Source organism: Lithobates pipiens, unplaced genomic scaffold, assembly GCF_037356315.1.
Source record: "Lithobates pipiens isolate NorthernLeopardFrog02 unplaced genomic scaffold, aLitPip1_a1.2 Scaffold_18, whole genome shotgun sequence".
NCBI classification, from domain to species: Eukaryota; Metazoa; Chordata; class Amphibia; order Anura; family Ranidae; genus Lithobates; species Lithobates pipiens.
In genome coordinates, this window is record NW_027507758.1 from 571,810,313 (window position 1) to 571,833,700 (window position 23,388).

Below are 23,388 nucleotides of genomic sequence, written 5' to 3' on the forward strand. Positions count from 1 at the left end.
GGGCTTACAATGTTGTGGCAAAACCAACACCTTGTTCCGCCATTTCTGCAGAGAATATAGGGCAGGCCCCTACTTTCAAACATCCAACTTACAAACATCAGACAGCAGCAAGTGAGATGAAAAAAGATGGACGACAAAACAAATTATACAGGGGTGATAACCCTTCCCTATGTTTTCCAAAAAGCTTAAAAATAGTTTTTTAGACTGGAGCTACACTTTAAAAATGTACCAGTTGAAAATTACAAACAGATTCAACTTAACACAACAAACCTACACAGTCCCTGTCTTGTTTGCACCGCCTGTATACTGCTGTTCTGAGTATATAGGGCCTGGGGGCCACACGCATTTCCTTTTTTTAATATGGGTACGGGGTTCCCCTTAATATGCGTACAAGACCCAAATAGGCTGGTAATGGGCAGGGAGGGCTACCCATGCCATTTTTCTGAATGATTTTCAACCATATTGCAGGAACCAGATATAACATTAAAACCGCAAGCAGTTTTAAATGGTGTTATTTCCGTTTAATGTCATTTTGTGCAGGGACTGTTCTAAACACGGGAAACACGTGGCACTTCACAGGCATACTACAGACACCCCACAGGCACCATATTTAAAGGAATATTTCACTTTTTTTTTTTCACTTTAATCGTCATTAAAATCAGTGCTCCCGCCAAAACGGCCATTTTTAAAACTTTTTTTTGCATTGACCCATGTCCCCTGAGGCAGGAGTCAGGTCCCCAAACCCTTTTTAGGACAATATCTTGCATATTAGCCGTTAAAATTAGCACTTTCCATTTCGAACGTTCGAGTCCCATAGACTTCAATGGGGTTCTAACGTTCGTTACGAACGCGGGGTCCGTTCGAGAGTTCTGGTGCGAACTGAACCGGGGGGTGTTCGGCTCATCCCTACTTACCAATTATATGAAGAAACTTGTGATAGCGCCTCAATATCCAAAGCATCCAGTGATCCTCATTTTGTAAAAAAAAAAAAAAAAAAAGGAAGATTGCCAATATACAAGGTGTCCATCCAGATAACCTACTAAATACCTAATGACCAGTCCTTCCTCTCATAAACCTCATACCAGCCACTAAAAGTTATGTACCATCCTCTAAGCCCTTGTACACACGGTCGGACATTCCAATGGACAATGTCCGATAGGACCGCGTTGTCGGATAATCCAACAGTGTGTGGGCTCCAGCGGACTGTTTCCGTCGCAGTATCTGACGGACCAAGTTTTCCAGCTGGGCTATAACATTTTCCGACAACATGATCCGATCGGACTTTGTCCGATCATGTGTAGAGAATTCCGATCGGACAAAGTGCCACGCATGCTCAGATCAAATTCCTAGACCAAAGCTATTGGCTACTAGCCTGAACGTAGTCCCGTCCTAACGAAATAACGTCATCACGTTAAGTACGATCGGATTTTCTGACAACTTTGTCTGACTGTGTGTATGCAACAGTTTCGGACAAAGTCCGACAGATTTGGTTGTCGGAATGTCCGACTGTGTGTACAAGGGCTAATAGAGTACTCTGTCTGCAGCCCCATGGTTTCACAAAGATGGTGACCATTCCCAGGTCTACTGTACCTCATACCCTGCCCAGTCCACATGCCAAAGGGCATAAGCATAATGGTAGGATGTTCGGTCTCATAAAATCCACGGCCCGCTGCACATGATGTCATCTCCTGCATCGCAACCTCCCTGAGGCCTGAAGTAACGTATAATGCTGCCACTTTTTTGCTGCCTCTGTCCAGTTACCCAATGGCCATTGTTATACGATGTTTATGAAGTTGGTTGTAATGATTACATACAGTATGTCACAAATGTATTTTATTTTTTGGGGGGGGGGGAGCAGACAGTGCACCCGCCATCCCCTGATTTGGGTTGGTCGGTTGGTGTACTTATCTCATCCATGGCTGAAAATCACGGATGGCTTCCATGGCATTCCTCCGTAGGCATCACAAACATCTTCTCCTCCCCCTGCTCAGTGCCTTAAGTCTCCTCCTCCCTCTCCTTTTTGCCAATCGGGAAACATATCTCCTTATTCACCTGGGTCGGCTTTGAGCGCAATTCTCTGTGCCCAGAGTCTACCCTATTTTGAAGGCAATTAGAGCGTCTGTCTCTAATCGGTGCTTCAAAACCAAAAAAAACTAAAAATACCCCACCACTGTAATTCATGCGCCCAACATCCTTAAAGGGGCCAGACGCATGGATAGGGGGAAGAGGTGCCCGTGCGCCCTTAATGGAGGGGTCCCACTGGAAGACACTGAAAAAATGACTTTTTTTTATTGCAGAGAGAAAGACAAACAGAATTCAATCAGTATATATGTATTGAATGGACACGTGACACAAAATATATTCATTTTATTTTTATTCTTTTTACATTTACATACAGTATCTCATAAAAGTGAGTACACCCCTCACATTTTTGAAAATATTTTATTATATCTTTTCATGTGACAACCCTGAAGAAATTACACTTTACTACAAAATATAAAGTAGTGAGTGTACAGCTTGTATAACATAGTAAATTTGCTGTTCCCTCAAAATAACTCAACACAAAGCCATTAATGCCTAAACCACTGGCAACAAAAGTGAGTACAACCCTAAGTGAAAATTTACAAATTGGACCCAAAATGTCAATATTTTGTGTGGCCACCATTTTCCAGGACTGCCTTAACCCTCTTGGGCATGGAGTTCACCAGAGCTTCACAGGTAGCCACTGGAGTCCTCTTCCACTCCTCCATGACGACATCACGGTGCTGGTGGATGTTAGAGACCTCCACCTTCCATTTGAGGATGCCCCACAGATGCTGAATAGGCTTTAGGTCTGGAGACATGCTTGGCCAGTCCATCAGCTTTACCTTTAGCTTCTTTAGCAAGGCAGTGGTCATCTTGGAGGTGTGTTTGGGGTGGTTATGTTGGAATCCTGCCCTGCGGCTCAGTCTGTTTTTTTTTTTTTTTACAAACAAGTTTTGCAGAGTGGCCCCAATCCTCTTCTGGGGGTCCCTCCATGGCGCTCCTGCCGCCTCCTCTCGAGTGACCTGTTGAAGAAGCACTCTCCCTCAGGTCACTCATGCGGGTGTGCTCCCGTGTCCTGCTGTTGTGTCTATTGACACAAACAGCAGGTCTCAGCCCTGTGGCGCCCACATCATTGGATTTGATAGCAGTGCAGCCATTTTCTCCTGCTGCTATCAATCTATACAATCAAGACATGAGACACCAGCTAGAGCTGGTGTGCTCATTCCTGGCTGGATCTAGAGTCAGGGTTCAGGCAAGTATAAGGGGGGCTGCTACATGACAGGAGGTTTTTCACCTTAATGCATTGAGGGGAAAAACCTTGAGGGTTTACAACCCCTTGAAAGTTCCAGCATTCCAGCCATGCCCTTCACACGCAGAGACTGTAGCTGAAGCTTACATTCTTACTAAAGGACATGACCGATTTGTTTGGAGCGCGGTCATGGATTTATTAATTATTGGGGTGGACGAACAGAGCAGGACATGCTCCTGAAGGGGCCCAACACCCAGGGTGAGGAGAGAGTGAACAAGAGGGGATGCAGGAGGCTTTTAAGATCACTATCCTTTATATACTAAAATATCCTCTGGTTCATACATTTCCATCCCCCACCCTTCATACATTTCCATCCATCCCCCAACCCTCCATTTAAATTATTTGAAGTACCTTTTTTTAAATGCTACTTTTTTTGAAAAATTAAAAAGCCTTTGTACAGAGTTTCTACACAAAGAAAGTGGTATAAAACATTGCCAGAAGTGAACAGGCAAAGTGCTGACATGAAGGCATCAAACTAATCAATGAGGTAGGACACAAGGAAACATTGGATAGCTATGCATAGATGGAAAGTAGCACCTGACCTGGTGTAAGACCATGAAAATGCCAAAAGAGAATCAAAAATTGGAACCTGAAAATTATCGCGACAGACTGTAGACCAAAAGGCTGTAGTTACACAGAGTAAACCAGCAACGAGAGAAAAAAAAAAAGAAAAAGTGTTTGAGAAAAATTTTCTATCTTGCTTCTTTGAATTTTTTTTTCTTACTGCGGCTGAAAATAAATGTTGATTTGACACCCAACTAATAAACAAACATTATTACAATGAAAAAATAAATAAAATTTGAATGAAATTCTACTAATGTATAGCCAGTCCATAGGTGTGTAAACTCATTGCTTCTCCTGCTCCAGGTGGTTGAATAGAGCCACGGGAGGTGACGGTAAGGTGGGCGTGACCCTGAGCCACATGGATAAAGAGATACTGTGCTTTTTAATTGCCCAAGGTTTTAGTTGGACTTAGTCTGTTTACCGCTTGCCAACCGCCTCACGCCGATAAACGTCAGTAGAAGGGCTCGTACAGGCAAACTAACGTACCTGTACGTGGCTCTGTAAGAGGCGGCCAGCTGCATGAGTCGGGTCGTGGGTCCCACGGACTCGATCACAGTGGGAATACTCATGATCGCTTCACGGGGAGGAAGAACGGGGAGATGCTAATGTAAACAAGCATCTCCCCATTCTGCCTAGTGACAGTGTCACTGATCTCTACTCCCTGTGATCGGGAGCAAAGATCAGTGATGTGTCACACGTACCCACGTCCACCCCCACAGTTAGAAACACTCCCCAGGGCACAGTTAACCCATACACTGCCCCCTAGTGGTTAACCCCTTCACTGCCAGTGTCATTTACACAGGAATCAGTGCATTTGTATAGCACTGATTGCTGTATAAATGACAATGGTCCCAAAAATTTGTCAAAAATGTCCGATGCGTCCACCATAATTTCACAGTCATGATACAAAGCGCTGATAGCCGCCATTACTTGTAAAAAAAAAAAAAAAAATCATAAAATGAATAAAAATGCCATAAAACTATCCCCTATTTTGTAAATGCTATAACTTTTGCGAAACCAATCAATAAATGCTTATTGTGATTTTTTTTTTTACCAAATAGAATACGTATCAGCCTAAACTGAGGAAAAAATATGTTTTTATATATTTTTGGGGGATATTTATTATAGCAAAATGTAAAAAATAATGTGTTTTTCTCAAAACTGTCTCTTTTTTTGTTAATAGCACAAAAAATAAAAAACGCAGAGGTGATCAAATACCACCAAAAGAATGCTTTATTTGTGAGGAAAAAAGGGCGTCAATTTTGTTTGGGAGCCAAGTCGGCAATTGTCAGTTACGCAGTGCCGAATTGCAAAAATTGCTCTGGTCAGGAAGGGGGTAAATTCTCCCGGGGCTGAAGTGGTTAAAAAAAAAAAAAGTAAAGTGACCTCAACCTTTAAATACTAAGATCTCATTCTCACTAAGAGCTGCATTGGTGTCCTCAGACGTCTCAATCCTCTGAATCCCCCAAGAGATTATTACTATAGAGAATTGAACAGAGATGGGTGCATTGTCCCAGGTCACTGTCCCATGTGGACCAGTCCTGAATCTTGCTCATTTACTGCCAGCTGAGGGCCTCCAGTAGCACCATTGGGCACACTTAGTTTCCTAATGGTAGCTATGATGTTTTGCGTCTGTTCAGATGATGGGTCTTTTGGGGGAATCTTTTTACAGATCTGAAAAATGAATCAAAAAAAGATGTCATATGATTAGTAATTTATCACTGGTTTTGATATTTAAAGAAAATGCCAAACAACTGAAAGCTTGTGTCTGCAAATGTGCCAACATGGCTCTACATAAACACATTGCAATGAAATCCTGCTAGACATTGATCTTCTGTATCACAATAGCTGGGAGAATGGGGGAGGTTGCAACATTATTCCTGTTTATAGATAGAGGCACACAATACATGCTGGGCTATATATTCCATATGTACAAAAATCTAGCCATAAAATAGAAGACTTTACATTTGTGAAACCATACTGTAAATATGTTCAAATACATTTTTCTGATCTGCTTGGCAGTGGGTGCAGCATTGGTTGGCAGCAGTAATAGTCCACATGCAATAGAAAGGACTTGTATTGTAGTCAGAGTATAACAGTTCACAACAAGCCTGGATGAAAATCCGATTGGGAACACTCACAGATGAACAGCAGATTGTAGCAGAGCACATCTCAGCCGAATGGTCAGCAGTCTTGAAGGGTAGAAAGTGGCCTGGTTGGTCTGTGTCCAAGCAGGGAGGTTTCCAACAAAAGTAGTGGATCCAGGGTCATCTTTAATATTGATTGGGCCCTGGGCAAACACTTTTTTGCCCCCCCCCCAAAGCCCCACACTCTGAGACATACAATAAATAGCAGCTAGACTCAAAATCCCTTCACTGCAGCAGATCAGGCAGAGATTGGTTTCCAGAGGTTACAGCACACATTACGTCTCAGTGATTAGTTGCTAGAGCTTACAGCACATAATTTCTGCTTGCTGATTTGTTGGTAGAGGTTACTGCACATTAATACTGCTCACTGATTGGTTGCTAGAGGTTACTGCACATCCTTACCGCTCACAAACTGGTTGCTAGAGGCTACTGCACAGCATTACCCCTCACCAATTGGTTGCTAGAGGCTACTGCACATCATTATTGTTGCTCACTAATTGGTTGCTAGAAATTACAAGAGATCATTACTGTTCACCGATTTGTTGCTGAAGGTTACTGCGCATCATAACCACTCACTGGTGCTAGAGGTTACAGCACATCATTACAGCTCACTGGTTGGTTACTAGAGGTTACAGCACATCATTACAGTGCAGTGATGAGGGGTGTGCTATGTACAAAGTGCAGGGTTGAGGGGTGCGCTGTGTGCAGAGTGCAGGGCTAAGGGGTGCGCAGAGTGCAGGGCTTAGGGGTGTATGGAGTGCAGGGCTTATTGGTGTATGGAGTGCAGGGCTGAGGAGTGCACATAGTGTAGGGCTGAGGGGTGCGCTGTGCTCAAAGTGTAGGGTTGAGGCGTCTGCGGAGTTGCGGGCGGAGCGGTGTGCAAAGTTGCGGGCGGAGGGGTGCGCGGACTGTGCAGTGGAGGGATGCGCAGAATTGAGGGCGGAGGGGTGCGCAGAGTGCAGGGCTGAGGGGTGCGCAGAGTTCAGGGCTGAGGGGTGCGCTGTGCTCAAAGTGTAGGTTTGAAGCATCTGCGGAGTTGCGGGCAGAGGGGTGTGCAAAGTTGCGGGCGGAGGGGTGCTCGGACTATGCAGAGGAGGGATGCGCAGAATTGCGGGCGGAGGGGTGCACAGAGTGCAGGGGTGCGCAGAGTGCAGGGGTGCGCAGAGTGCAGGGCGGAGGGGTGTGCAGAGCTGAGGGGTGCACGGAGTGCAGAGCTGAGGGGTGCGCGGAGTGCAGGGCGGAGGGGTGCGCAGAATTGTGGGCGGAGGGGTGCGCAGAGTGCAGGAGTGCGCGGAGTGCATGGCGGAGGGGTGCGCAGAATTGCGGGAGGAGGGGTGCGCAGACTGCAGGGGTGTGTGGAGTGCAGAGCTGAGGGGTGCGTGGAGTGTGGAGTGCACTGTCTACTTCCCCCCCACAATACAAAGCTCTCTTCCGCAGTTCAGAGCCCCCCCAGTTCCTCTCGCACCACTTAGAAAATATCAGAAAGCTGCAGAGTACTCACGGTGTGTCCGTGCAGGCTGCCAGTCAAGAGGAGCTTCTCTCTGTGCAGCTTCCCCGTCCCTCCCGCCTCTGCTCTCCTATAGTGTTCGGCACTCGTGCTGATTCCCTGCCCCTCACTCCTCTGCTCTCTCATAGAGATCAATGTGTATAGAGGAGGGAGGGGTTTGAGCGGCCGCGGGGAGAGGGGCGCTGTCACTTGTAAATACAGAGACAGCGCTTTTGTATTTACAAGTGATGGAACTGAGCAGCGCCGGAGGTGGCTGAACTCCGGCTAAAACAAAACCCTGGCGGGCACCGCGAGATTAAAGGGGCAGCTGCTTGGGGAACCCCCAACAATGACTGGGCCCTGGGCAGCTGCCCCTTTTGCCCCACGGTAAAGACAGCCCTGAGTGGATCCCTAAGCTTTCCCTACTCATCTGGAACCTACTGTTCCTACTCTTACTACACCAAAGTTAAAAATTAATACTCACAAAAGTATAAAAACCACATATATGGTGACTTGAAAAAGTATTCATATCCCCCTTGAAATTTTCCACATTTTGTCATGTTACAACCAAAAACAGAAATGTATTTTATTGTGGTTTTTTGAGATAGACCAAGACAAAGTGGCACATAAAATCGTGAAGTGGAAGGAAAACGATAAATGGTTTTCAAAATGTTTTACAAATAAATATGTGAAAAGTGTGGCGTGCATTTGTATTCAGCCCCCCCGAGTCAATATTTTGTAGAACCCCCTTTCGCTGCAATTACAGCTGCAAGTCGTTGTGTATGTCTCTACCAGCTTTGCACATCTAGAGTGACATTTTTGACGATTCTTCTTTGCAAAATAGCTCAAGCTCTGTCAGATAGGACGGGGAGCATCTGTGAACAGCAATGTTCAAGTCTTCCACAGATTCTCAATTGGATTTAAGTCTGGACTTGACTGGGCCATTGTAAGCCCCTGTACACACGGTCGGAGATTTCGACAACCAAATCCGTCCGATTTTGTCCGTCGGATCTTGTCCGAAACTGTTGCATGCACACGGTCGGACAAAGTTGTAGAAAAATCAGATCTTTCAGAACGTGATGACGTAATTTCGTTACGATGGGACTACATTCAGGCTAGTAGCCAATAGCTTTGATGTAGGAATTTGATCTGAGCATGTGTGGCACTTGATCCGATCAAAATTCTCTACACATGATCGGAGTATGTCCGATCGGTCCAGTTGGTCGGCAAATATTTCCAACAAGTTGGAAAATTGGGTCCGACGGATATTCCGACGGAATCAGTCCGATGCATACCACACACAGTCGGATTATCCGACAACACGGTCCGATAGGGCTTACACATGAATATGCTTTGATCTAAACCATTCCGTTGTAGCTCTGGCTGTATGTTTAGGGTCGTTGCCCTGCTGGAAGGTGAACCTCCACCCCAGTCTCAAGTCTTTTGCATACTCTAACAGGTTTTCTTCTAAGATTGCCCTGTATTTGGCTCCATCCACCTTCCCATCAACTGACCAGCTTCCCTGCCCCCCTCTGAAGAAAAACATCACAACAACATGATGCTCCCACCACCAGGTTTGGGGATGGTGTTCAGGGTGATGTGCAGTTAGTTATCAACCACACAGTTCAATTTTGGTCTCATCTGACCAAAGCACCTTCCACATGTTTGCTGTGTCCCCCCACATGGCTTGTCGCAAACTATAAAGGGAACTTCTTATGGCTCTTTCAACAATGGCTTTCTTCTTGCCACTCTTCCATAAAAGGCCAGATTTGTGGGGTGCACCACTAATAGTTGTCCTGTAGACAGGTTCTCACACCTGCAGCTCCTATATAGTTGCCATGGGACTCTTGGCTGCTTCTGATTAATGCTCTTCTTGCCTGGCCTGTCAGTTTAGGTTGACTGCCATGTCTTGGTAGGTTTGCAATTGTGCCATACTCTTTCCATTTTTGGATAGATTGAACAGTGCTCCGTGAGATGTTCAAAGCTTGGGATTTTTTTTTTTAATAACCTAGTTCTGCTTTAAACTTCCACAGTTTTATCCCTGACTGGTCTGATGTGTTCCTTGGCCTTTGTGTAGTTTGTTCACCAAGGTTCTCTAACAAACCTATGAGGGCTTCACAGAACAGCTGTATTTAACCTGAGATGAAATTACACAGGTGGACCCCATTTACTATTTAGGTGACTTCTGAAGGCAATTGGCTCCACTAGATTTTAGTTAGGGGTATCAGCGTAAAGGGGGCTGAATACAAATGTACACCACACTTTTCAGATATTTGTAAAAAATGTTCAAAACCCATTTATAATTTTCCTTCCACTTCACAGTTGTGCCACTTGTGTTGGTCTATCACATGAAATACATTTACGTTTTTGGTTGTAACAAGACAAAATGTGGAAAATTTGAAGGGGGTGTAATACACATTATATATAATAGATATATACACACACACACACACACACACACACACACACACACACACACACACACACACACACACACACACACACAAACTTTTACAATTTACAACAAAATGGTGCAGCACTCAACCCAAAAAAGCTTTTGGTTTATGAGCGCTACACAATTTTTTGTGGAAAAACCTCTAACCACTTGCTTACTGGGCACCTAAACCCCCCTCCTGCCCAGACCAATTTTCAGCTTTTAGCGCTATCACTCTTTGAATTACAATTGCGGCCATACAGTACTGTACCCAAATTACACTTTTATCATTTTTTTTCTACAAATAGAGCTTTCTTTTCGTTGTATTTGATTGCCTCTGGGTTTTTTATTTCTTGTTAAAAAAAAAAAAATGTAAAAAAACACAAAACTGTTTTATATTTTGTTAATAAATTTTGCAAACAGTTAATTTTTCTCCTTCACTGATGGGCACTAATAAGGCTGCACTGATAGGTGGCACTTATGTACTGGTGGGCACCGGTTCATGGCACTAGCAGGCGGCACTGGTGGGCACATATGAGGTGGCTTCGCCTCTTCCCGGCCGATGTCCCTTCAAGAGAAGCCGGTGATGACAGCGTGAGAAAAAAAAAAGTGTTACCGATCTTCTGTTTACATCATGTGATCAGCCGTCATTTGGCTGACAGCTGATCACGCGGTAAGGGGTTGGGATCGACTCCTTACTTAAGGGAAGGACGTCTATTGATGGCCTCCTGGCAAGGCAGATCAGCGCTGTAGCCATCAAATACCAGAGAGCTTTTAACTTCCTGTTTGGACTGACAGTCCTTCTGCTGCTGCACAAAAATCTCAGTCAGTGTTTATCCCTACTGGACCACAGGTCTTCACCTATCCCCCTGCTCCTCATTACTCCCACACATTGCATATTTTCCCAGCAAAACAATGCTGCTGCTTTGACTCCCAAAAGCCTGCCTATGCACACTGTATAGAATGGGCTCTTGGGCGATATAGTTCTGGGGACATTTCCCTCTTTACAATCAGTTTACTTTCATTTTCATTTTCTGCTGAGATACAGATGTTGTACTGCACCATTTCTCTCTGGCCAGCAGGGGGACATGTAAAGCCAAGTGTCAGGTCACCTTGAGGCCAGGTGACAGATGCACCCCATAGGGATTAGGAGTGCACCGCAAGGTTGTGGACCCTACGGCTGACTGCTGCGGACGGGGGTCAAGGTGATAGGAAGGCAGGGCCGCCAGAACACCAAGATGGATCCCACCGGGGTTAGAGCGTAAGATTCCCTGGGGCGCGGAGTCTAAGAGCCAGCAGGTGTTCACCAGAGCCTCGAGTGGTGAGGATGGACTGGCTCCAGGTTGCGACCCCCAGGGTCCCCCAGCTCACACAGTAGGCAACAGGAGGATAGAGATGGTGAGGGACAAAGCCAAGGTCGGGGCCACAAGCAGACAGGAATAGTCAGGGACACAGCAAAAGGTCAGGATCACAGGCAAACAGGGATAGTCTAGGACACGCCAAAGTCGGTAACGGAATAACAGCAGAGCACACGGCAGGTAACAGGAAGCTAACACACAAAGGTTGATCAGCCGCGTTCGCCTGCAGTGCACAGGTTAATATAGAGCTAGGGTGGAGCCATGCCAGAGGATGGATTACAAAAGCAGACAGGTGAGGGTCGGCTGGTCTCTAGAAGCCTATACTGAACTATCAATGCATTTGACTCACATCTACAGTGTACATGTACCACACCTATGGGGCATGCTGTTTTTTTTAAACCGGATGATAAGTGCACCATCAATTCATAAAGGGCCCCCACTGATAGCCGGCAGAACACCACAAAGGACTTCCCCTCCAGCAAGTCACTTCACACACACATCCTCAGTGGTCTAGGCCTAGCATAGTCGTAGGGGTAAAACCCTTTTCTTCAAGCCTAATGCACGATCAAACAAGCAGGTGGAAAAGTCCGGCAAACTCAAGTCCGCTGGACAATCCCCCCGTGTGTAGGCTCCGGCATACTTTTTTGACCCGAAAGTACGGCGGACTTAGAAAGTAGTTTTGCACTCCAATCTTCCCGCCGGACTCGCATTTCGGCGGACAATCCGGCCGTGTGTGTGCCAGTCCGCCGTACTTTTGAAATGAACGGACTTTTCCCGCCCGGAGAAAAATCCGCTCATTTCGAGCGGGTCTCCAGGTAGGCGGGGCCCGCGAAGGAGACGCCGCTGGCCCCGCCACCTGGTATGGACTTAAAGGGGAACCCCAACGCCGAAAAAAATCGGTGTGGGGGTCCCCCCTAAGTCCACAACAGACCCTTGTCCGAGCACGCTACCCGGCCAGCCAGGAAAGGAGGGGCCTCCTGAGCCGTACCAGGCCACGTGCCCTCAACATGGGGGGTGCCTTGGGGAAGTGGGGGCCACGCGCCCCCCCACCCCAAAGCACCTTGTGCCCATGTTGATGAGGACAAGGGCCTCTTCCCGACAACCCTGGCCGTTGGTTGTCGGGGTCTGTGGGCGAGGGGCTTATCGGAATCCGGGAGCCCCTTTAATAAGGGGGCCCCCGGATACCGGCCCCCGACCCTATGTGAATGAGTATGGGGTACAATGTACCCCTACCCATTCACCTGTAAAATAAAGTACAAAAAAAAAAAACACAACACACAAGATAAAATAATTTATTGCACAGCTCCGGGGGTCTTCCGTCGGACTTCCCCGCTATCTTCTTGTAGCTCTTTTGCTAGCGGAGGAGCCCGGCATTCTTCTTCGTCGCCGTGGCCTCTTCTTCCGACTTCGGGGGTCTTGTCCCCCTCTTCGGTTCTTCTACCGGGCCACCGCGCCTTCTTATAGCTCTTTTACAGGCGATGGCCTGGTCTTCTGTCGCCGCCGCCTTCCGTTCTTCTTCTTCTTCTCCTTCTTCTCCTGGAGATGTTGACTCAAAGCTATCTCCGGCCGCAATGCCAGGGACGCGCTGCGCGGTGACTTATATAGGGACAAGGGGCGGGGTCATCGGTTGATGTCACATGGGTTGATGTCACGTGGGTTGATGTCACATGGTGACCCCGCCCCCTTACGATGTCACAGTCCCAGAGGATGCTGGGACTGTCGCCATGTGACATCAACCCATGTGACATCAACCGATGACCCCGCCCCTTGTCCCTATACAAGTCCCTGCGCAGCGCATCCCTGGTATTGCGGCCGGAGAGAGCTTTGTGTCAACATCTCCAGGAGAAGAAGGAGAAGAAGAACGGAAGGCGGCGGCGGCGGCAGAAGAACCGAAGAGGGGGACAAGACCCCCGAAGTCGGAAGAAGAGGCCACAGCGACAAAGAAGAATGCCGGGCTCCTCCGCTAGCAAAAGAGCTACAAGAAGATAGCGGAGGAGTCCGGCGAGAAGACCCCCGATGATGGAAGACCCCCGGAGCTGTGCAATAAACTATTTTATCTTGTGTGTTGTGTTTTTTTTTGTACTTTATTTTACAGGTGAATGGGTAGGGGTACATTGTACCCCATACTCATTCACATAGGGTGAGGGGCCGGTTATCTGGGGGCCCCCTTATTAAAGGGGGCTCCCGGATTCCGATAAGCCCCCCGCCCGCAGACCCCGACAACCAACGGCCAGGGTTGTCGGGAAGAGGCCCTTGTCCTCATCAACATGGGGACAAGGTGCTTTGGGGTGGGGGGCGCGTGGCCCCCTTTCCCCAAGGCACCCCCATGTTGAGGGCACGTGGCCTGGTACGGCTCAGGAGGGGGGGGGTGCTCGCTCGCCCCTCCTTTCCTGGCTGGCCGGGTAGCGTGCTCAGACAAGGGTCTGTTGTGGACTTGGGGGGAACCCCCACGCCGATTTTTTTTCGGCGTTGGGGTTCCCCTTTAAGTCCATACCAGGTGGCTGGGCTAGCGACGTCTCCTTCGCGGGCCCCGCCTACCTGGAGACGCGCTCGAAATGAGCGGTATAGCAGTATGGCCTCCTATAGTTAGTAAATTAAGCTTCATTACTGCCCACAGCTGCCCACAGCTGCACTTTAGATGGCCTTGCTACCCTGTGTGTGCTGATCTGGACGCCACATGTCATTTTATGCCAAGTCTGTATTACTAATCAATCTGTATGCAAAATGGTGTTATTTCATTTTTTTTTTACACACTTGCCTCTTTACCCACCATGTCAGTTGATAATGTGTTAATTTTGCCTCTACCAAATGGTTCAGTGACGGTTTTCTTGGACATGGTAGCATTAATGGTTACCAGATATTACTTGCAGTCATTTTCTAGTGGTTTTGCATGCTTTGTACACTCAACCTAGTGTGTCAGAGGGCTAAAATTCTTACAGAGTTCAAGGCAAAGAGCAGAGAACCCTTAACTAGCAGCTCCTACAGGGGTAGTGCTACATCAGTAAGAACTGAGATCCCTGTAGTTGCCCCAGCAAGAATTTCATAGGCCTGGTGGGTATATCACATTGAATAGTAAAAGGCATTGCTCACTACAGAAACAAGGTACAAGAGAGAAAAAAAATAAAAATACAAAAAAAAAAACACACACACACACACACACACACACACACACACACACACACACACACACACACACACACACACACACACACACACACACACACACACACACACACACACACACACCCCCCTTAGGGTGGCAAAGTAATGCCGCGCACACAAGACTGAACTTTCAGTCAGAAAAGGTCAGACGGAATCATTCGTCGGATATTACGATCATGTGTGGGCTTCATCAGACTTTTTTCTTCAAAAATTCCAACAGACCTAAAAATAGAACAGGTTTCAAATCTGTCCAACTGACTCAATTTCTAACGGGAAAACCGTTTGTCTACATGCTGGTCCGACGGACCAAATACGATGCTAGGGCAGTTATTGAACTTCCTTTTCTAGTCCCGTCATACGTCATCACTTTAGTCTGTTTGTGTGTGGGCAAGTCCTTTCGGTCGGAAGTCCGTCGTAACTCCGTCAAAAGTGTTTTCTGCTGGAAAGTCTGGTCGTGTGTACGCGGCATAAGGTTTAAAAAGGTAAAATTTGAGTCAGTCCAATACGAACCGCTTTAATATTTGCCTTAAGGATTATTTATATTTAAGTTATCTGCTTTAAGGGTTTAAAAACCATAAGACATCCATACCTCATCCACATACTGACATGTGATGGCTCTTACAGCCTGCATATCCGTAGTGTCCATCATCAGAGTCACTGTCTGGCCCTTCCGGATCTTTACCTTTCTTTTAAACAGTTCATGGTTGTTGTAGCAGGTGGCCAATGTAGCGATAGCCATCATCTATAAAAACAAAGCTCCAAACAGTTATGGTCGAGCAATACACAAATTACTGTTCTATTATGGTATAGTTACGGAAAGACAGTATACCCAGGTCTTTGATATTCAAAGACGTTAGAATAGGTTGGTCAAGAACACACCTCCAGCCTGCTGAATGGACAATGAAGGAACCATTTTTGCAATCCATACACCACTAGACAGCACAACAATGAGGGTGCCACAACTTTTCAGGAATATGACTGTGCAGTAAAAGAGCAACAACACACCAATAATTCATCAACTCCACGCTTGTCATCTGTCAGCACATGCACATTGCAGTAACCCCTCAATTTGCTCCTAGAACCGATCTCACCTCTTTCAGGCTCTTAAACCATTTGTATTTTTAGGATGGACCTTCACCATGCAGGTCATGTTGTCCTGCCACTTTCCCCTCTCACAACTGGACATTATTTTTTTTTACCCATGTAATTTGTGCTGGAAAAGCATCACTTCCATGCTTCTCTCCTAGGTACAAGATACTGATTGTTTTCTTCTCACCCTCTGTGCATGTGCAGATGTGCCACAGGGCATTGGGTCAAAAGTGATTCTGTGGTCAGCTGTGAACTCGCTGGTTTTGCAGACCATCTGCGTATGTATGGAGCTTCCCGTGCATATGCAAAAACTACCATCAGTAAAGTTCCAAACCCTGGAGGAGGGGCAAAGTTACTGCCACTGGCTCCACTATCTGGGGACTCAAGACAAAGACCTTGCCATCGATCTGCATAGTGGTGGAGCTCTGCCCATCAGCCACCCTCTTCACTAAGATGCTGCTCCAGTACAGTAAGCAGGGCTGTCTTTAACACAGGGCAGCTGCCCCTAGCCCAGTCGTTGTGGGGCCCAAGACAGCTTCCCTTGAGCCAGTGTTTCTCAATTCCAGTCCTCATGGCCCACTAACAGGTCATGTTTTCAGGATTTCCCTCAGGCCGCGTACACACGCGTGGACTGTTCGCCCAACTTTGTCCGTCAAACAGTTTCAGCAAACAGTCCGCTCAAAATTAGCATGGACGGACATGGCCACACACGACGAACGAACAGTTTGCTGAAACCGTGTGCGATGACGTGAACGGCACGTACGACGGGACGAAAAATACGACGTCCTATACACTGCATTATAACTTTCGGCGTGTAAATCCTTTCTGAGCATGCGCGGAACTTAGTTTGACGAACAAGCCTACACACGAGGGGACTGTTCGCTGAAACAAAGTTTCAGCGGACAGTTTTTCGGAATTTCCGAAAAACCTTGTTCAGCGGACTGTTCGCTGAAACTGTCCGCTGAAAGCCCACACACGGGCGGACTGTCCGCCGAAACACTGTTCAGCGGACAAAGTTGGCCGAACAGTCCCCGCGTGTGTACGCGGCCTCAGATGAAACAGCTGGGGTAATTACTAAGGCAGTGAAACTGATCAAATCACCTGTGCAAAATAATGGAAAGCCTGAAAACATGACCTGTTAGTGGGCCATGAGGACTGGAATTGAGAAACACTGCCTTGAGCCCACATTTCCTGCCAATAGCTGGTAAGTGGATTCGGAAGGGCCCAAGCAAAGGTTTGCCCAGGATGCAAGGAATGTTAAAGACAGCCCTGAATTTAAGCATAATTAAATTGATACCTCAAGTGCTGGGACTGTGTTAGAGTACTGTTGCGGAGAACGGTTGTACCCAAGTTGATTCTGAAGCCATATGGTTTTGGAACTGTTAAGCAACTTGCTGAAGCCCTCCGCAGGATTTGTTACTTCTAATTAACCAAATAATGGTGCTACATTATTGGTCTCTGTGTGCCTTACTCCATCTTGATACCGATCAACTGGCCCAGCCCACACAGCTGTGGGCAAGACCTTGATGCTTTAGGGTCACAGGAAGTGGGTTGAATGATGTTGGGCGCTATCCAAATGCAGAAAAGGACCAGCACTGGACTGCATAGCAAAGTCTGCAAAGGACAGCAGCGGAGATAGGGTAAGGGTAAGCATTGCTGTGGGAGCAGTTTTCTTATTTTAACTTGTGGGGGGAATCGTTTTTGAAATACTGTAGTTGGGCTACAATTGAAAGGAAGACCATCCATGACTTTGCAGAAAATCTATTCTTGCTCACTACAAAACCACTTAACACTACCATTTACCACAGAACTTTGGCTACTTACCAGTGGGACTGCAAAGAATTTGAACACTCTCTGGTTTTTCAGTCGGGACAGGTACAGCAAGACATCAGGCACATGTTGCAGGATATTGGTGATGAGCTCGTTCAGACACTGCACTGCTGGCACAATATTTTCTGGCTTGGTAAAGTCAGACAAGTTCTTCCCATATTTACTCCACACCTGTTACAGGCAGAATGACAGACATCAGCTGATAATCATAGCTTTATCTCAAACCATTTCCATCACATACAGCTCATAAAGTCAGAGGTCAACACTGAAAATAAAAGGCAATGGTCAATCTTTCCTTCCCAAGGATTCACAGCCATGTACAAAGAATTCTGGGTAATATCATTTGTTTTTCAAAATTTCAACTGGCCATACTCATGTGTTGGGGATTAGAAGGGGTTTACTTGAAAACAGTTTAAAAAAGGACCAACTTCTGAAATGGGTGCTATTCCTGGGCTGAGCAAGCGCTGGCAATACCGCATATGAATGTGTACTTTCATCAACCTAGCACCAAATCTAGGACCTTTGTGCCCAACCTGCAAGCGCTTTGGTATATAATGTGTGGCCCTTTGACCTCAGAAGTCTGTAGCAGGAACAGTTATTAGGGCAATAGCCTCATGTACCAGGTTTCCAGTGTCATATTGTCTTCTACAGCATGTCTGCACATCCCAAGCCAAAAATGTTGCATGTTCAGTCTGCTCTCATTTCCTCTATTAGACCTTATGCACACTGGATGTTTTTGGAAGCTGCTCTTAGGGGCATCTGGTGTTTTTTTCCCCTGCCTCTAAACGTCCCTCCATGCACAGACTTTTAGCAACATTTAGTGGCAGGAAAGTTTAAAGGCAGGGGGAAACAAAAAAAAAAGCCAGTGTGTCCAGGAGTAGCACAGCACTGTGCAGAGGAGAAAAGCCTGCTTGATACTTGGAAATGCAACTAAGCACATGTTAACGCTCAAGCTCTAAACACGCCTAGCATTAATGCATTTCAATGGTCAGAATAAATTTTGACAAATTAAATTAATTAACTCCCAAATGTTTAACACGTGTAAAAGCACTAAGACTAGAGGTCGACCGATATATCAGCCGGCTGATATTTGGCCTTTAAGAAATCGGCAGCAGTGCAGAGTGCTGTGTGAAGTGTGTGACACTGTCATGTAATGTAACTGAATGCAGAGAGAGAACAGCTGTCAGAATTGAGCGTTGATGTCGGGGTGGGCAGGACCCAGCGGCTATCAAACACCAGCCAATGGGATGGGATCTGGGCGGGCAGCTACGTGTATGTGGCCCTACACCCTTAAGCAGCCCAATCATTGGCTTGTGTTTGATAGCTGCTGGGTCCGGCTTACCTGACATCACTGCTGAATTTTGACAGCTGGTCTCTCTGTATTCATTACATGTCAGTATATCATGTCATGTATATTGGCTCAGTGTGAAACCTGCCAGTGCCAATTTTACTGAGGACATCAAGTGTGTGCTACAGTGACAGGAGCAAGCAGGGGGGAGTGGAGTGGGAGTTTATGAGATGAAGGAAAAAAAAAAAAGCCTAATATCAGCCTCAAAAATCGGCTGCCCCGATTTCTAAATAACGGCAATGGCCAGAGAAAAACCCCATAGAGGCCTCTAGTTAAGACACTTTTACAAGCATCAAGTGTTTTTTTTTGCTGGCTTCTAGGAGAGTTAAAAAACCAAGTGCTGTGTGCATGAGGCCTTTAGGTCTGTAGTATTGACACCCCTCACAAGCATTACATATATTTAACATTATGTGCGTCCCTTTGGTGATGTCAGGGGCTGCATTTGAGGACACCTAACTCACAAGTCGGCAACCACTGATCTAGGAGTTAGACAAATCGCCACATCCAGTGCTACAGGTTAAAAAAAAAACACACACATCTCTGCAATACATGCTTTTGCCAAACCTCCCAACTTTGGGATGGGAAAGACGGACACCTCTTAGAAAAATTATGTAGGCATAAGACACACCCCCTTAAAGGAGAACTATACAAAAAATAAAAAATTAAACCCACAGGTGCTTTTTTTACCACTACCATTCCTTTATACAGGCATACCCCACTTTTAAGTACACAATGGGGTTTATTTACTAAAGCTGGGAACTACAAAATCAGGCTCACTTCTGCATAGAAACCAATGAGCTTCCAGGTTTTATTACCAAAGCTTAATGGAACAATCTGAGGTTAGAAGCTCATTGGTTTCCGGCTTTCCGGCTTTAGTAAATAAACCCCATTGTGTACTTAAAAGTGGGGTATGCTTGTACTGGATTTTGAATTGTACAAATGCAGCAATTTAGAAATTGGATAAAAGATTTAGCTCCGGGGAAACACTTTTTGAAATAGTGCATTTTATATACTATATAGATCAGACCAAAATGAGGGACACATAAGGATGAAAGAGGGACAGATGGATAGTCCCTCAAAATCAGGGACAGTTAGGAGCTATGCTTTTGCATTGTCATGTGCTTTACAAAGTTGGTACAATCATATCAGTTCCTGCCACCAAGGTTCTTATCTTATATGCATACATACACACATGCTAGCACCAAATTAGATAGGAGAAAATTATTATAAAGTATAATTAAAAAGGTAAAACTTTTTAATGTTGGATAGAAGGGAGAGGGGTTAGAAGACTTGTCCAGTTTGTTGCGATCTGTGCCCCTATTAGGGAGATTCACCGTTCTTTTGTCCCATTTATGGTCATCACTGAAAGTGAAAGAAAATCACAAATTTTGGTCTGTCACTAGAACAGAAATAGAAGGGAAATCTTCCAATGGGGACACCATTTCTGGTGACCCTGGTACAACCATGGATTTCCTCTCACTTCCTGTTTTGGCTATAGAATAGAAGTGAAGAAAATCTCCTCAATGGGACACAGATGGCAAAAAAAAAAGTTATAATTTGCTCTTACGAATGTGCAAGTACTCTCAGGCAAACATGGTTGTGGTTCAAACTGAGGACCCCAAGGCAGAAATACTAACCAATGGTCCACTGTGCCGCCCATCAAAAAAGATTTCTCCCATGCTCTGACTGCTGGGCACAAAACTGTCATTCATTGTCCAAAGATCAGATGGATCAGAGGGATTCATCTCATAAGATTTCAATTATTATTCTTGGTAAAGAAGAGATTTGGGGTCTTTTTGACCCCAGATTTCTCCATAAAGAGCACCTGTCATCCTTATAAAAACAATTATAGGGACAGTGTAAAAAAAAATAAAAAATTCTCAATCCCTCCACGCTCTCACACAGAAGTGAATGTATGCGCAAGTCACGCTCACATATGTAAACAGTGTTCTTACCACACATATGAGGTATCACTGCGAACATAGAGTAAGAGCAATAATTCTAGCAATAGACCCCCTGTGTAACTCTAAACAGGTAACCTGTAAAGGCATTTAAAACTTTGCTTATGAAGACTTTTAAGTACCGTAGTTTATCGCCATCCACGAGCATGCACAATTTTAAAGCACAACATCTATTTACTTGGTGTAACATCTTTCGCATTTTACAAAAAAAATATGAGGTATATGTGGTGTTTTTGTTTTGATTAAAATTATTTTTTTCCCAAAATATTTTGCGTTTGAAAAACTGCTGTGCAAATACCATAATAAACATAAAACATGACATAAAAAATTGCAACAATCACCATTTTATTCCCTAGGTTCTCTACTAAAAAAATTATAACGTTTGGGGGTTCTAAGTAATTTTCTAACAAAAAATACTGATATAAACAAAAAGTGCCAAAAAAAGCCTGGTCAGCAAGTGGTTAAAGCATGTTGTAGTTAATGTTTTTTCACAACTGTCCATGACAAAGGATACTTGTTCCTTATTTTATCATCAGGTATAAAAAATGAATTGGCAATGTCTACAACTTATAAACATAAAAGTGGTGCTACAAAAAGAAAATTAAGTAGGCAACGAAGAAAAAATGAGGCATCTACTAGAAAAATTGATTCATTCTTTGGTTAAAAAAAAAAAATGTATGATGTTCCTCATGAAGATGCTCCTATTGAGATCAGTGATGAAACAGTAGCAAAAGAAGATGTTGTAGATCTTGAAACAGAGTCAAATGTTGAAATTGATCTACCGACTGGAGAAAATACACAGGAACCTCTACCTGCAAAAAAAATCCATCTGGAGTAAAGAAATTGCCATTAAAAGAAGATTACTTTCTTTTTTCCCCATGACTTGCATAAAGTGGGACTTTCCATGAAAAGGTTTTGGGACTTTCATCCTAACCAGCCCACAATAAACATACCATTTAATGGTAATTTACCGAAAAGGCATACAAGGGTCCAGCGTACAAAGAAAATGGGTCACTCTTAATGAGAAAAAAAAGTAGTGTCCATTGTTCCATCTGCTTATATTATGGCCAGGAAAAGTACAAGCAGGCTCAGTTAATACAAGGTTGCAAGGACTGGAGACACATCACAACAAGACATGAAAACTCTCAATGCCATAAACTTGCAAGTGATACTTATTTTGTTAATATGAATGACAGATTCATTAAGCACAAATTGTTAAGTAGTCAGATGTCTAAGCCCTTGTACACACGGTCGGACATTCCGACCACAAAATCCGTCTGATTTTTTCCAACGGATTTTGTCTGAAACTGGTGTTGCATACACACGGTCGGACAAAGTTGTCGGAAAATCTGATCGTTCTGAACGTGATGACGTCGGGACTACGTTCAGGCTAGTAGCCGATAGCTTTGGTCTCATAATTTGATCTGAGCATGCGTGGCACTTTGTCCGATCGAAATTCTCTACAAACGATCATGTTGTCGGAAAATGTTATATCCAGCTCTCAAACTTTGTTGGTCGGATAGTCAGACGGAAACAGTCCGATGGAGCCCACACACGGTCATATTATCCGACAACATGGTCCGATCTGACATTTTCTGTCTGAATATCCGACCGTGTATACAAGGGCTAAGAAATCAGCAAGTACAACGTTGCTAGTATTGTAAGCCACATAATCAATATTGTTTTTTTTATTGGTGTTCAAGCATTGCCTTTCAGGAGCAGTCATGTAGAATCTGTGGCAGGTGTGTTTGACGAGGACCATCTTGAAAATCAAGGTAATTTCATGGAAATTGTAAAACTTCTTGCCTACTACAGTCTAGTCGGAAGCACCTAACTAATATTGTAGAGAAAGCAAAGAGCCGTGATCCAGCAAAAAAAAGGGAAGAGGGAAGTTTGTAACTTTCCTAAGTAAATCTACTATTACAAAGTTATTTGTGATTCTTGGTGACACGTTAAAAGAGGCAATAGTAAAATAATTGGAGAATTCTGGACTATGTTCAATTCAAATGGACTCCACAAGATGTGTCAACTCAAGATCAGTGTGCTATTGTTGTTCGGTATGCTGCTGGTGATAAAGTTAAGGAAAGATTATTGTTACTATTGAAGATTCCAGCAGTAAAAGCCTGCATGTCTTACTCACTGAATCACTGTCTGCTTTTAGAAAAGTGCATAGGTGATTCCAGGGCTTTTTTTCTCAAGCAATAGGTGCTGGAACTTAACCACGGTCCCACAAACCCCCGCCCCCCCCACACACACACACACACACACCCTCCAAATAACATCAAATAGTGGGTGTCTTCAGTCAAATTTCACAAAAACAGCAGGAGGGTCTTAAAGGGGCATTAAATACCAGGATTGCATTACATACAGAGTGCAGAGCTGTCACTTGTAAAAACAGAAACCAGACTTCTGTGTTTACAAGTGATCCATCCACTTCTACAGCTGCTGTAAAGAAGGACTCCTGCAAGAACTGTGTGTCCTGTGCTTTCAAACTTTTTTTATCAGTACCAACTGTGTTCAGTGTACATGTGAAAGATGCTTTTGCAAAGTTAAAAATCCTAAAGTCAAGATGAAGATCATCATTGTCACAACACAACCTGGAGCCATCGATGCCCATTGCAATGGAAAAGCAAGTTGCACTAAACAAAGAAAATCATCAACAAATTTGCTAAGAT

At 45.0% G+C, this 23,388-nt stretch overlaps 1 protein-coding gene across 1 annotated transcript in view; it reads right to left on the minus strand.

Moving 5' to 3' along the window:
• Positions 1–5,014: 5,014 nt before the first annotated feature.
• Positions 5,015–23,388, minus strand: part of LOC143990291 (squalene synthase-like) — an 85,177-nt gene continuing 66,803 nt past the window's right edge. The window contains exons 6-8 of the mRNA XM_077490350.1: positions 17,399–17,575; positions 15,075–15,227; positions 5,015–5,572 (exon numbers count right to left, since the gene is read on the minus strand). Coding sequence (XP_077346476.1) covers positions 5,417–5,572; positions 15,075–15,227; positions 17,399–17,575 — 486 coding nt within the window. The 3' untranslated portion in view covers positions 5,015–5,416. The remainder of the gene's footprint in view (positions 5,573–15,074; positions 15,228–17,398; positions 17,576–23,388) is intronic.